Consider the following 13429-nt stretch of genomic DNA (forward strand, 5'->3'; position numbering starts at 1 on the left):
CTGGAACTCACTTTTCATAAGGCTTGAAAACTCTTCACACAATAATTCGTCGGTAGCAAAAAATGATGGCATTTACATATATTTGCACAAGTATGGAGTCTTTTATATAATTCTTCTTAAGTATGTTGGTGTCTATGTGACATTTAGTAAAACCATTTTCAATTAACAAAATACTCAACCTCAAGTTTTAGGAATTTACTTTAAACCAAATAACACTTTATTGAATTTATAGACATGGTCAACCTCAAGTTTTAGGAATTTACTTTAAACCAAATAACACTTTATTGAATTTATAGACATGGTTTGGATGTGTTGAATCCTCAAATCTAGGAAGTTGTAGGATAACTTTCCATTTATACATTTTTTACTAAAAGAAGTTTTTTTAGTTTGATTTATTTGGGATTTTTCTAGAATTAGATTAATTTTTGGCTTTGGTTTAAAAATAATTGTTTTGTGAAATTTGTGTTAAAAAAATTTGTTCTCCATAGCAATTTAAGTTTAAATAAACGATATGTTTTTTTAGAAAAATAAAAGAATAGAAAAATAAGATAGAGTAGAATTTCAATTTTTTCTCAAGTTTGATTTTAACCCTTGGTTTAGGATTCGTCAAAATGCATGAGGGAAAGCTCTTGCGGTCCAATTTGATTTGAAATGGGATAACCTAGCCTGACCTCATGAAACATAAATGTTGGACCTTTGTTGGAGAGAACTCAATCAGGATACGTGAGTTCAACTACAAATGAAAATCTCTTAAAGGAGTGGCACCAATGTTGAAGTGAAAATGACTCAATCTCAAGCACCAAAGTACAAATGAAACCAGTAGTGCAGGGTGTTCTTGATTTAGTGCAGGGTGTTCTTGATTCAGTGAGCGTAAACTAGCCATTGGAAAGGAAGTGTTGCTGCTGTACAGGGTAAGGGTTGCGTGCAAGTACAAAGTGACCTCAAGAACACTTGAGTGATCTTTCGGTACTCTAATTCTTAAACTCAATGCATTCTTTTTTTTTTCTTTTACTTTTAATTCAATGGTAATTCTTCAAATTGTGCCGATTGAAAGTTTGGATTTTTTCTACTTCTTTCTAATTTTCTTTCTCGATCATAGCTTAGTTTAGTTCTTTTTCCTTTCTTTCGTGCATTACACTTTTACAACACTTAATTCCTGATTTACATTTTAGGTAGTTTGCAATTGATATGCCCTGTTTGTCCTATCTTTTGTTCACCCTTAATTCAGAATCAATTTTCTTGTATTACTTGGAAGATTGAATGTTACAACCTGCATATCTTGGTTTCTGATTGAGAACCTAAAGGACCCCAAAGTGGCATTGTTTTATAAGATGTCTTTTTGAGACAGCTTTTAGTTCAATGCACCGATTAAGACAAGATTTTTAATTTTGGGTTATGATTTTCTTTGTTACATTCTTGCATTTAAATTCACAAATATTCCGTTTATGCGTTACTTTCTTTACTTCTTGGCACTGCAATTTCTCATTGCCTTATTTTGTGATTACAGTTGTTTAGTTGTTTAGCATGGTTAATCCTGAATTTTATTTTCTTGCATTGATCTTGTGATTTTAATTTCTACCTCTGCATTGCATACATATAAAATTTTAGCTTTAAAGCATATTAGTTAATACCCAAGTGGGTATTTGGTTCTTTTCACTTTCTGTTCCTATTAATTGGTGTTAGGTTCATTTCATATTGCGTAAAGCCTATTTACAACATTTGAATAATAGTTAGATCATTAATAGTTAGATCATTAGGTTGCATAAACTATGCATTCACAGATTAGTCATTGTTATTGTAACACAAGTCACTGCCACTATTCTGTCTGAGATTGATTCTTGATCCTGTGTAAAACACACGTAGGTTAGTTGCATTCTCCATTTCATTCCAACATTTCCAGACTTGGTTAACCACTTACACCTGCATTCATTGCATTATAGGTTAATAGAGCATACAATATTGGCATTTTAAATCCTGTGATAACATTTGACTTACATGCTGGTTGATGTGAATGCTAGTTTCAACTGTGAATTTAGCTTTTACATTTAAACGACTTAATTGAATTGCATCTCCCATCCATCATCATCATTCTAGATTTGTTTAAAATTTTGCATAAGGTTCTGCATTGTTACACAGTAAAAACAGAAACTGCCTTGAACTTATTTTCAAGTGAGGCCAATCTGCCATCTTCGGTTTCATGCATGAATTTTATTTTTGGCATCCTTTTTTGCATCCTAATTTCATTGCTCACATTAATAGGTTGTAGTCAACACGCTTCATGCATTAGGTTTCCAAATTTCTTAGTTTTAGTTCTCATATGACTTTCATCGAACAATTTTAAAAATCATTATTCTGCATTGCTTCTTGCATTTTTAATTGACCATATACATTTCTTTGCACAACTATATTAGATTTAGTTAACCATATTGATTTGATACTCATATGCTATTAGCATCTACATTGCATCAACCATATACATTGCATATGCATGATATTCTGCCATATCTCAATTTAGGTTATTTCTTGCACTGGAGTAGTTTACATGCATCATTTTCATTCATTTCATATTCGTTTTCCCATTCTTTGCATCTATTTGGGCTGAGTTCATGCCAGCATAACACTCTCTTGTGAGTCATCTCCTTGGATTTAACACTTTGCTTGCCATTATATTTATTATATTAGTGGGGAAATCAAGTTTTGTTTAAATCTTAGTGCGACATAGGGTTTAACGTTGTCCTAAGTAGACTTCTTCCTTAACAAATCCATTTAGAAATGTACTTTTTACATCCATTTGATATAATTTTATGTTACTATATACAACAAATGACATTAATATACGAATAGCTTCTAGTCTAGCAACAAGAGCATAAGTTTCAATATAGTCAATATTTTCCTATTGTGAGTAACTTTTGCTACCTGCTTGCTTTGTTTCTCACAATGTCGTTGATAACACTCAATTTGATGCATTTTTGCTTGACCATTTGCATATCTTTGGGGATGTTTTAGTCATTAATTCCTAGTTTTTGACTTAAATTTAGTTTAGAGTAGGATAATTCTAGTTTTTATTAAGTTTCATTAGATTAGCTTATGCTAGAATATTTTTTTTATTAGTTTCTTAGATTTTATTAGCTTAGTATAGGTAGTAATATAGTCTACTTACGATTCAATTTAACTTTGACCTCTAATAGTATAAATTTTAGATTACAAGTAGATATAGTTTTGGAATTAAATTTTGATGTATAATTTTATGGTGTTAATTTGGTTGTTCTTGAAGTGTGTAGATCATTTGAGGAATAAAGAGGTGTAGCTGCTGCCATGCTGGAAATGCTTACACTGCCATGTTGGATTAAATGAGTGATGACCTGGACATTGGCAAGTTGACACGTGTATCTGATCAGCCAATTAAGGGACTCCAAGAGACAAAAGCAAAGCTGGGCAACAAAGACAACTAGAATACTTGTGACTTGGACAAGTTGAATAAATGCACATTTGGGAGACTTGAAGCACCAACACTCACATGTTCTTGGCTTTAGTTTTACTTGTTACATACAGTCTCTTAGGTAGTTAACTAGTTGTATTAGATATATTATTTTTATCTTTATTTTTTATATTTAATTAGTTTGATATTATTTTTTATTTATATTTTGGGTTTAGTCCATATTTCTTCTATTATAAATAGAATACCCTACATGTATATTCATTATATTCAACTTTAGAGTCAGGTTCTTTTGAGAAAAAAAATTATATTGCCTTTGCATTACACCTGTTGCTGCCGGCGTCTTCTATCGTTGCCACTACTAGAGTTCCAGTTTTGTCTAACAATCACACTGTTTTCATTGTCTCGGCCAGGTGACTACCGTGTCGTCAACATCGCCTTCATTGGAGCTTTTACACGCTCTCAACGCCTTTTGAAGTTGTGAATCTGTTGCTTTTTCCATTGTGCATGTGACATGTCTCATCTCCTCTTAGACAACGATTTAGAGTGTCGATGTCGTTCTTTTTCCTCTTTCAGGTTCGTTGTGCATTGTTGCATGTCCCGTCTCCTCTCAGGCAACTATTTAGAACATTGAGGTTGGTCATTTTCCTTTTTCTAGTGCCTTGATTGGAGAATTTTGGATTTTTAATGGTTTTTCTCTTCTGTTCATCCATGGCTTCTTCCTCTTCTAACCTTTCTTTTGTCACTATTGCTTTTGATTCGTCCATATATATTTTTTCTCTCGTGGCAAAGATGATTTTTGTTAATTTATTAATAGTCGTGGTGACTCTTCAACAATGATCTATTTATCCACTGGATGACAATAATGCATTCCTTAATGACGATTTGTAAGAAGAGATTTATATGGAGCAATCTCCCAGATTTGTTGCTTAGGCGAGTCTTTTGGATTGGTATTACATCTATTATCTTTATCTTTTATATTTAGTTAGTTAGTTTATTATTATTTTTTATTTGTATTTTGTACTTAGTCCATATTTCTTCTATTATAAATAGAATACTTTATGTGTATATTCAATATAAGGGAGATTAACCGCATACATTGATTTCACTATATTCAACAAGTTGTTTAAATAATTTCCATAAAAGGTTTGTAATAGGAACTTGTTAGATAAATGGACATTACATTACACACTTTTACATCTTGCAGATTTTTCAGTTCTTAGATAAGGGTTTTTTCTCTAGAGTTCTTCATCTCCTAGACTACAATCTAAGCATAGTGATGTGGAATCCTCAAAAAGCTTTAACCTGTTTGCTTCTAGACTTCTATGAAATTCCATTGAGTGAATCCTTCAACATTTTGTTTTCAGGAGCAAGCCAATTCTTGAATACAAGTAAAATTGAATAACTCTTGATTCTACTTCAATACTATTTTATGTCTAGTGTTCTTCTTTGAGTTTGCATTTTTTTAGCTATGGATTATGATGATTTTTTTTTTGGAAATTACTCTTCATGTTGTAGTGCTGAAACTGATTTTAGAACTCTAAAGAGTATAAAAAAAAGTTAAGAAGGGGAGCTGATCATGCCATTTTATTGCAATACTATAAAATGAAATTTCATGTTGATTTATTTGATCCGGAACCTGATTTGGATGCTTTCCAACTTTTACACACTGCACCTATTAAGTTCGATGTTGCAACTGCTGATATACTGATGCTTCAATTCACACTCATGATTCTGATGTAATCTATGTTGTTAACTACATTTATATACCTGTAACCAATTGTGTTAATACTTGCAGACATTGATTTGATTTTTGCTAATGAGTGTGATTTTGAGAATGCTAGTTTTGCAATGACTGAGGATTTGAAAGTTGACTTGTTTGAGTTGGATTTTATGATTGATTCTGCTGACAGTTATGAGGATCCTATTCCTACTTGTGATTTTGAATTGAATGATCCAGTTGATTTTGATTTTCCACCATTTTATCATGATGTGGCTTCTGAGTTTCATGCTAATATTTTGGATTTTAGCATGAGATGGTGTTGTTCTGACAGGTTGAGGTAGCTAAGTTTCTGCACCAAATTTGTACTCGAAACGATTTTTGTTGCAATTTATAGAATATTATTAGAAAAATAAATTTAAATAATCTTTTTATCTTTTAATTATAATTTTTTTTATTAAAATTAAATTAAAGATATTTTTATAATTTATTATATTATTCAAACTTTTTTTTCTACTGTATCAATAAAATATAGTGCATCCACTCTCTCTTGGATACAAACAAATTAAAGAAATACCTTAAGTCTTGAATTTGGAATTTTTTTGACTTAATAGGTGGGAATGGAACCATCTAGCAGACCTTTTTTTTTCCAACGGGAAGACTAGCATGCCATTGTTGATTTTTGCAGAGAGAGTACACACTGCCAAATGACTAAAAACCCCTCCAAACAGACACAAAACAACGTAATTGCCCTAACCTTAGTGGATCCGATTAAGATTCTCAAACACCACCTAATATCACGGCTATTACATTGCAGACCTGCCACTACTGCTAACTTCCAAACCTTCAATCACCACTTTAATGCATCCAAACAAACCTTATCATTTTTCAACCCTAAACATGCTCTTTATTTTCTCTTACTTTCGAGTTAGATTATACACGTGTTATTAGTAGGAAAAATAAATTTAACATTTTGGTATACTAAAATTAGCAATATTAACAAGTTAAAAATAAAAAATTAAAAGAATTAATTTTAACTAATAAAAATTCTACCGAAATATCTTACATATTAAGAAAACCTTAAGATAATTAATAAAATAAAACATATTTATAAGACATTAGATCGTGATTTGATAAATTCTAAACAAAAGTTTATTTCGAAACTTATAAATAGAAAGACAAATAAAAAAATAGATAATTGTATTTATTGGACATTTAAAACTTAACCGTTATCGTTATTATTGAAAATTGACTTGAGCGTCAGACTTCAGGTATCTAGCTACTCAAATTTGGACATTTAAACCTTAATGAAGAAGATTTTATCATTAAAAAAGATGAACAATCTGTGTAAAGAAAAATAACTTAAAACATGTAAGTATAGTTCTCGACCCTGTTTACCGAAACAAAATCTAACTTTATTTCTTCTAAAAATTTGTATGAAATCCAAATAAAGATTTCTTTGAAATATTAAAAAATCCAATAGAATTTACTGTGTTTATTCATATATTAGAGATCATTCATGTAATAAATTGTTTAATCCTAGCCTATACAGAAACTCTTGAACCATTAAAAATCACATATATATATATATATATATATATATATATATATATATATATATATATATATATATATATATATTTTAAATAGGGATTAGTCTTTATCCTATTGATGAGTGAAAACTTATTATTACCAGAAAAAACAAAAACCAGAATTTTGTGTGAAAGGAGTCACCTTTCAATCATGTCTTGCCTTCCAATTTGATTAATTTAATAAATCCAATCTTGCTGAGATCCTCGGTTAACTTTTAAAATCGTTGCTGGTTTGGTTTTATACTCTTTAATTATAATAACCCAAAGGCACGACTAATCATCTCCTGCCAATAATTTGGCTTCGATCTGATGGTATCAACTACAGTTATTAGGAGTTATAATGCAGAGTTTGTGAAAGATAATAATAATATGAGTGAAACATGTTTAGGCTTTTGTGGTTCTGATTTAGTTACTTTAATTAATGTTTAATAAAACAGTTATATTATTTTCATGTTATAAATTTTAAATATCTTAAAATATCTCTTAACACTAACAATGTCATTATATTGTTAGGATACAAAGTCTCACATTGGATAAAAGAAGAGTTGGACATGAGTTTATATACACATAGATACCTCCATTGGTAAGAGGTCTTTTGGAGTGGTACCAAAAGCAAATTTGTGAGAGTTTGACTCAAAGCGGACAATATCTGACCAGTGGAGATATGTATGTATATCGAACCTCCCCAACAAATATTACCTCTAATTATGTATATTAAGTTAATTAGTATATTCTTAAGTTTATATCCGACATTAAAGTTAGTTGCTTAGTTTATTTCTAGATTGTTGCCATACAGTTCGTATGATCAAATCAACTGTGCAATCTCTTCACATATTCAATGTGTTATTTGTGCATATTCATTAAACTTAACATCTGGTATTAAAGATCCGCAAGAGGCTTAGGGTGAGTGAAAAGAGCATTTAGATCTAGAATGCAACATTGATACTGTGAGTATAAAGTCGTGACTACTTCAGATAAATTTGTTCAACCAATCATTTCAAGAGTTTATGGACACTGATTTTCGATCTATGACTATAGAAAATTTCCTACGCAACAAAAAAACTATGGCAGTTCGAGGAAGATGAAATACCAAAGCTTGGTTCAACACCCATTGAGGTGTAGAGGAGGAGTGTAGTTGAGGCACAACTAAAAGATATGAAGGTAAAGAATTTTTTGTTTCAACCTTAATGTTTCCTTAACATTCTTAGTATTTTCAAGTGGAAGATATCACAGAAAAAAGAAACACAATTATGGCATAGATGATTTGGTCATCTCAATTTTAAATGACTCAATACATTCACACAGAAGCAAATGGCGATCGGGCTACCCTCACTAAAAATTTCTACAGTTGTATGCACTACATGTCTTGTTGGTAAACAACACTGTGATACCATACCAAAGTTAAGTTATTGGCACGTATAAACTAAATTACAGTTAGTTCATGTTGATGTATGTGACCCCATCTCACCTGTTTCAAACAATTGCAAAAGGTACATATTAAGCTTTGTTGATGATTATTCTCGTAAAACTTGGGTTTATTTTTTGCATGAAAAATTCGAACCCTTCAATACATTTAAGAGCTTCAAAGCATGTGTTGAAAAGGAAGTTGAGACTCATATTGCTTGTCTACGAACTGGCAGAGGAGGGGAATTCACATCCAAAGAGTTTTCATATTTCTAGCTCATCAAGGTATTTCCAGACAATTGAAAGTTGCTTACACCGCTAAACAAAATGGAGTTACAGAGTGCAAGAATCGCACTATCATGAATACAGTATGAGTTGTGCTTCATGAAAAGCATATTCCAAAGTCCTTCTGGTTTGAGGTAGTGAGATGGTGTGTTCATGTTCAAAATTGAAGTCCTACTACTACATTAGATCATGGAACTCTAGAAGAGGTATGGAGTGGAAAAAACCTTGTGTTGATTAATTCCAAACATTTGGATGTGTTGCGCACATTCATATTCCAAATTAAAGAAGAAGTAAATTAGATTACAAGAGTCATATATTTGTTCTCTTATGCGTGAGTGATGAAGTGAAAGCTTACAAACTTTTTGATCCCATTTCAAAGATGGTAATTGTAAGCAAAGATGAGGTATTTGAAGAAGACAAAGGCTAGAGTTGGCACAAGGGTACAATCGAGAGTACAACTCCTGCTCTTGATATGAAGGGCCAAAATGAAGAAAGAAGTGACAATGCCGATTCTACACCTCAACTTGTTGCAACTAGAGGTAGCAATAATGATTCAGAACTGCCTGAATCAGCTTCTGATTTTGATTCTACTGATCCTCTAGTTGAAGGTAGGGCAAGAAGGACACAAAGACAACCTTTGTGGATGACATATTATGAAACCAATATGTTTGTAGAAGAGGAAAGCTTGCTAGCAATGCTGACGACCGATTTTGAGGATCCTCAAACTTTTGAGGAAGTTGTTACAGGTGAGAAATTAAAGGAGGTCATGGACATTGAGATCAAAACAATGGAAAGAAATAACACATGGGATCTAGTTGACCCACCTGAAGGCATGGTATCCATAGATGTGAAATGGATTTTCAAAACAAAGCTAAATGAAAGAGGGGAAGTAGAAAAATATAAAGCCTGATTAGTGGTAAAAGGGTATACTCATGAGATTTTAATAGCAGAGATATATGCAAAGAGTTTAAACACTCAATGCAGTTAGAGTTTGACAAGACACATTTAAGAAAAATGATACATTTTTTAGGAATAGAAGTAATACAAAATGAAGCAAGAATTTTCATATGCCAAAGCCGATATGCAAAACTCTCAACTAGGATGCCTCAACCTTAAGGAGCCTAGTGTACAGGAAGAAGGTCAAGAACACCTAGACTTAGACGTGGCAAGTTGTGAAGAGGTCGAGGACACGTCGGCTTGAACATAACAAACCTACGATGCTTCCAAATAGGATGCCTAAATCCTAGAGGACTAGTATACAAAAAGAACGTCTATGACTCCTCAATTTAAACATAACAAGCCTACAACGCTTCTAATTAGGATGCCTCGACCATGGGAGCCTAGTGTATAGGAAAGAGGTGGAGAACACCACGACCTAAATAATGTGATCTTATAAGATTAAGACAATGAAAGAGGTCAAAGACATCTTAGCCTAAGGAGTGCGGAAGAAGTCTCATCCTAGTTGAAAGACTCATGATGAACCACAAATCCATATATAATGAAGTAAATTGATAGATTCAAGTATATATAATCAAGTAAATTGATAGATTCATTTATCATAACTTTACCATTTACCGTTAGCAAGTCACTTAACATACTATCTTTTGCAAGCTCTCCAGTCAAGACATTCATAATAAAAAAGACTAGTGTATTTCAGAATAAATTTTTGGCTTAATACCTCTTTTTGTCCCTCTTTATAAGGGAAATGTTCAAGTTCGTCCTACCTTTTTTAAAAAGTTCAATGTGGTCCCAAGTTGTAAAAAAAGTGTCCAATTAAAAAAGTGAAAAAAGTTGTGAAAAAAGATAGGACGAACTTGAACATTTCGTGTCCAATTAAAAAAGTGAAAAAAGTTGTGAAAAAAGGTAGGACGAAGTTGAACATTTCCTTTATAAAGAGGGACAAAAAGAGATATTAAGCCTAAATTTTAATAACAACAATTTCCATTTCAATTTTAATTACAAAGAAATTACAATTAATTTTAATTACAAAGAATTTAAAATTGATGAAAAAAAACTTAGAACGGTAAAAAATAAAAAGTCAGGCTTTCTTTTTCCGTCTGTTACTTACTGAGAAAGTGACAGAAAGAAAGTAACGGAAATGTCAAAAAAGTGATGATTCTCATTCTCCGGTCGCAAACAACAGCGTTAAAAATATCTTCGCCTTTACAGTGACAGAACAACAACAACCTGAAGAAACCGAACCAGGAAAAACAATTACAAACCCTAAATTTATGTGCCTCTTTTTTTCTCAAGTTTCTAATCTGTATTTACAGCGCAACAAAAACCAAAAACCAGCAAAACATCCAACCAAATCATGAGCTGCGTATTCTGTTTTCATTTACTTTTCAGGATGATTCTTCCGGCAAGAAGTTAACGAGCTCGGAAACATCCGGCACGTCGAGGCCTAGGCGCAGCGCGTGGAGCACGCGCTCGAAATCGAAGACGCGGCATGGCAAACGGAGCACACCTTTCTGCTCGTAGCCGTATTCCTGCGCGGATTCGTTGAGTAGTTGCACGAAGACAGGGTGGTTGAGAAGCTCAGCGCAAACCACAAACCTCTCCATCTCGTCGCCGACGTAGATCGGCACGTGCCCCTCCGGCACCAGTGCAGAGGATCGGCGGATCTTGGAGGCGCGGAAGGACTCCGAGCGGTGGCGCCGGCGGCAGCCCCGCGACGAGGAGGAGGAGTCCGAGCGGAGGAGCGTGTAATTTGAGGAGTCAGCGACGCGCGAGAGGCGACGGATGAGCTGCTTCATCTGAGTGAGAGGAGCAGAGGGATGTTGTTTGTTGAGGTTTGTGGTTGTGGTTGGTGTGGTTAAGGATGGAGACAAGAGTGTGTTAGAGAGAGTTATATTATATGGGTGAAGGGTAGGATGGGAATTTTATTACAAATGTAAAGATGATGATGCCAGAAGACTGGGAGGTACAGTTAAGCGTACTTGCCAGGTACAATTGGTGAGTGAGAGAGAAATATATTAAATAAAATAGTTAGGTAATTTATTTAAATAAAGTGTGGTTTATTAAATTTTATGAAAGAAAATGAATGTGGTGTGGTTGGATTTATTTATTATATATAGTCGCCGTGAATTTATTGTTCGGTTTTTTCCTTGGCTTTTTTGTCAATGTGTCTGCAGTGGGGTGTTTGATTACGATTTTGTTTTGACCCGGATAGTATAGTTTTTTTTTTTTATTATTCAATTGCATACTTGAGATAATATTTACATAGATAGTATTTCTTTTCTGAAGTTAGAATTTGATTTTTTTTTTCACAATCAAATTGTATTAGAAAATCAGTCAGAATTTAGTTTTCGAAAAATTAAATTCTAAACTTTATTTTCTATTTTTTTTTTATATTTTAAAAAGAAAGAAGGAAAAAAAAGTAAAAATGATTTAAATAATATTTAAAGATGATAGTTTTGAATATGTTTACTTATTTAGTAATAATAATTTATTTGAAGATAAGTTAAGTGTAGAAAATGAGAAAATAACAATTTGGGATAGTTAATAATTTAAGAAGTAAATAATTAGAAAAATAAGTTAGTTGAAGAACCTTGAATATATTTAGAAATAATTATGTATTTGTATTTACTATGTAAAATTACAATATGACTAGGGGCATGTTTATGAATAAAACTTCTATTTTTTTAATTATTATATTTTGTGAAAATAAAAAATTTATTCAATGATTTAATATATTAAATAAATTTAAAAAAAAGACATGATATAATTCTTTGTCTTAATATTTATAATAATTATTAAATGTTTTCTTTCCATTTAATTCTAATTCAACGTGATTCTCATATTTTTCTAAAATAATTCAACGTCTGCCAACCTCATCATGCCTGGCTCGCAGCTTCCACACGTTCCATCACAGATAATAAATTGTTTCTGAAGTGGAATTGAATTTTTAGGTCACGCCCACCCTCTTTTTTAAACAAAAAAGGATTTAGAAAATATAAGGAGTATATTGTGTCAAAAATAAATTAGGAACAAAATTATCATAAATATATAATCAAAATTGATATAAAGTCTCGAAAAAAAAGAAAAAGCTAATTATTATCACAATTATTAAAAAGTAAAAACTTATTGAAAATTTGAAAAGTAATTCTCAATAAGAAATGAATATAAATAAAAATATTTTGATAAAAAAAATTGTATTTAATTAACTGAATTTAAAGAGGAATTATAATAAAGAAATATAATAAAGTATAGAAAGAAATAAAATAAGACTGGTAAAATGATAATGAAGAGATTCAAATATTTATTTAAAAACGAATTGAATATTGACATAAATAATTGCAAACGAAATACATGTAATTGGCTTAATATAAAAATGAAATTAAACCGATAAATTGTTATAAATTTTAAATCTTCTAATATTGTGGCAGTTGATAAAGGTACTGCTTTGAAAGTTATGAAGAAATTTATCAGGATTGGTGACCGTAAATCTTTTCGATTAATAGTTTAATGAAATTTATTCCAACGTTCCATCGTTTGTGTAACATCATATCAAATTTTGTTTCAATTGAATAATGCATAATTAGGTTATTAATGACTCTTATCAAACGATGATTTCTGTAACTTGTTTATGGTCTCCACATTATATATGTTAGGTTATATTTTGTAACAATTGATGAAAAGATCAGTTGTATTAGATTAACGTTGTTATTAGGTTGTCATGGTGTATAAAGAAATACTACCTAAGAATGTGGAATAACATAGATTCCCACGGTCATTTTGATTCCCCAAATTGGAGGACAGTTTTAATGTGTATACTTTTTGGAGAATTAAGAGAAAGAAACTCTCTTTTTCTTATTATTATCTTCACACTAAACACATACTTATACAATAATGAAAAACAGTAATCAACAATAAACAGTAAACAGTAGGCTCCTACAGAGCCTATATCTAAAAACATATTACATTTCAACACTCCCCCTCAAGCTGGAGCATATAAGTCATATGCCCCAAGCTTGGAACATATGAATTGAA

At 31.7% G+C, this 13429-nt stretch overlaps 1 protein-coding gene and 1 long non-coding RNA gene across 4 annotated transcripts; one reads left to right on the top strand and one right to left on the bottom strand.

Moving 5' to 3' along the window:
* Positions 1-596: 596 nt before the first annotated feature.
* Positions 597-7390, top strand: LOC124839190 (uncharacterized). Of its 3 annotated transcripts, XR_015785229.1 has the most exons (4): positions 597-911; positions 3275-3560; positions 3850-4386; positions 7262-7390. It is a non-coding gene; the product is annotated as an uncharacterized LOC124839190 (long non-coding RNA). The 3 variants fall into 3 exon arrangements; XR_007028914.2 differs by lacking the exon at positions 7262-7390 and having other exon boundaries at positions 608-911; positions 3850-4544; XR_015785230.1 differs by lacking the exon at positions 7262-7390 and having other exon boundaries at positions 608-911; positions 3282-3560; positions 3850-4544.
* Positions 7391-10536: 3146 nt separating this feature from the next.
* On the bottom strand, positions 10537-11511 carry LOC124839188 (SAUR-like auxin-responsive protein family). The gene has a single exon (XM_047314930.2). The coding sequence runs from the start codon at positions 11191-11193 to the stop codon at positions 10783-10785; it is 411 nt and encodes a 136-aa protein (XP_047170886.1). The 5' UTR covers positions 11194-11511; the 3' UTR covers positions 10537-10782.
* Between the last annotated feature and the right edge of the window lie 1918 nt (positions 11512-13429).

Source organism: Vigna umbellata, chromosome 3, assembly GCF_029865625.1.
Source record: "Vigna umbellata cultivar VRB3 chromosome 3, Vumbellata_1.0, whole genome shotgun sequence".
In the NCBI taxonomy this organism is placed as follows: Eukaryota; Viridiplantae; Streptophyta; class Magnoliopsida; order Fabales; family Fabaceae; genus Vigna; species Vigna umbellata.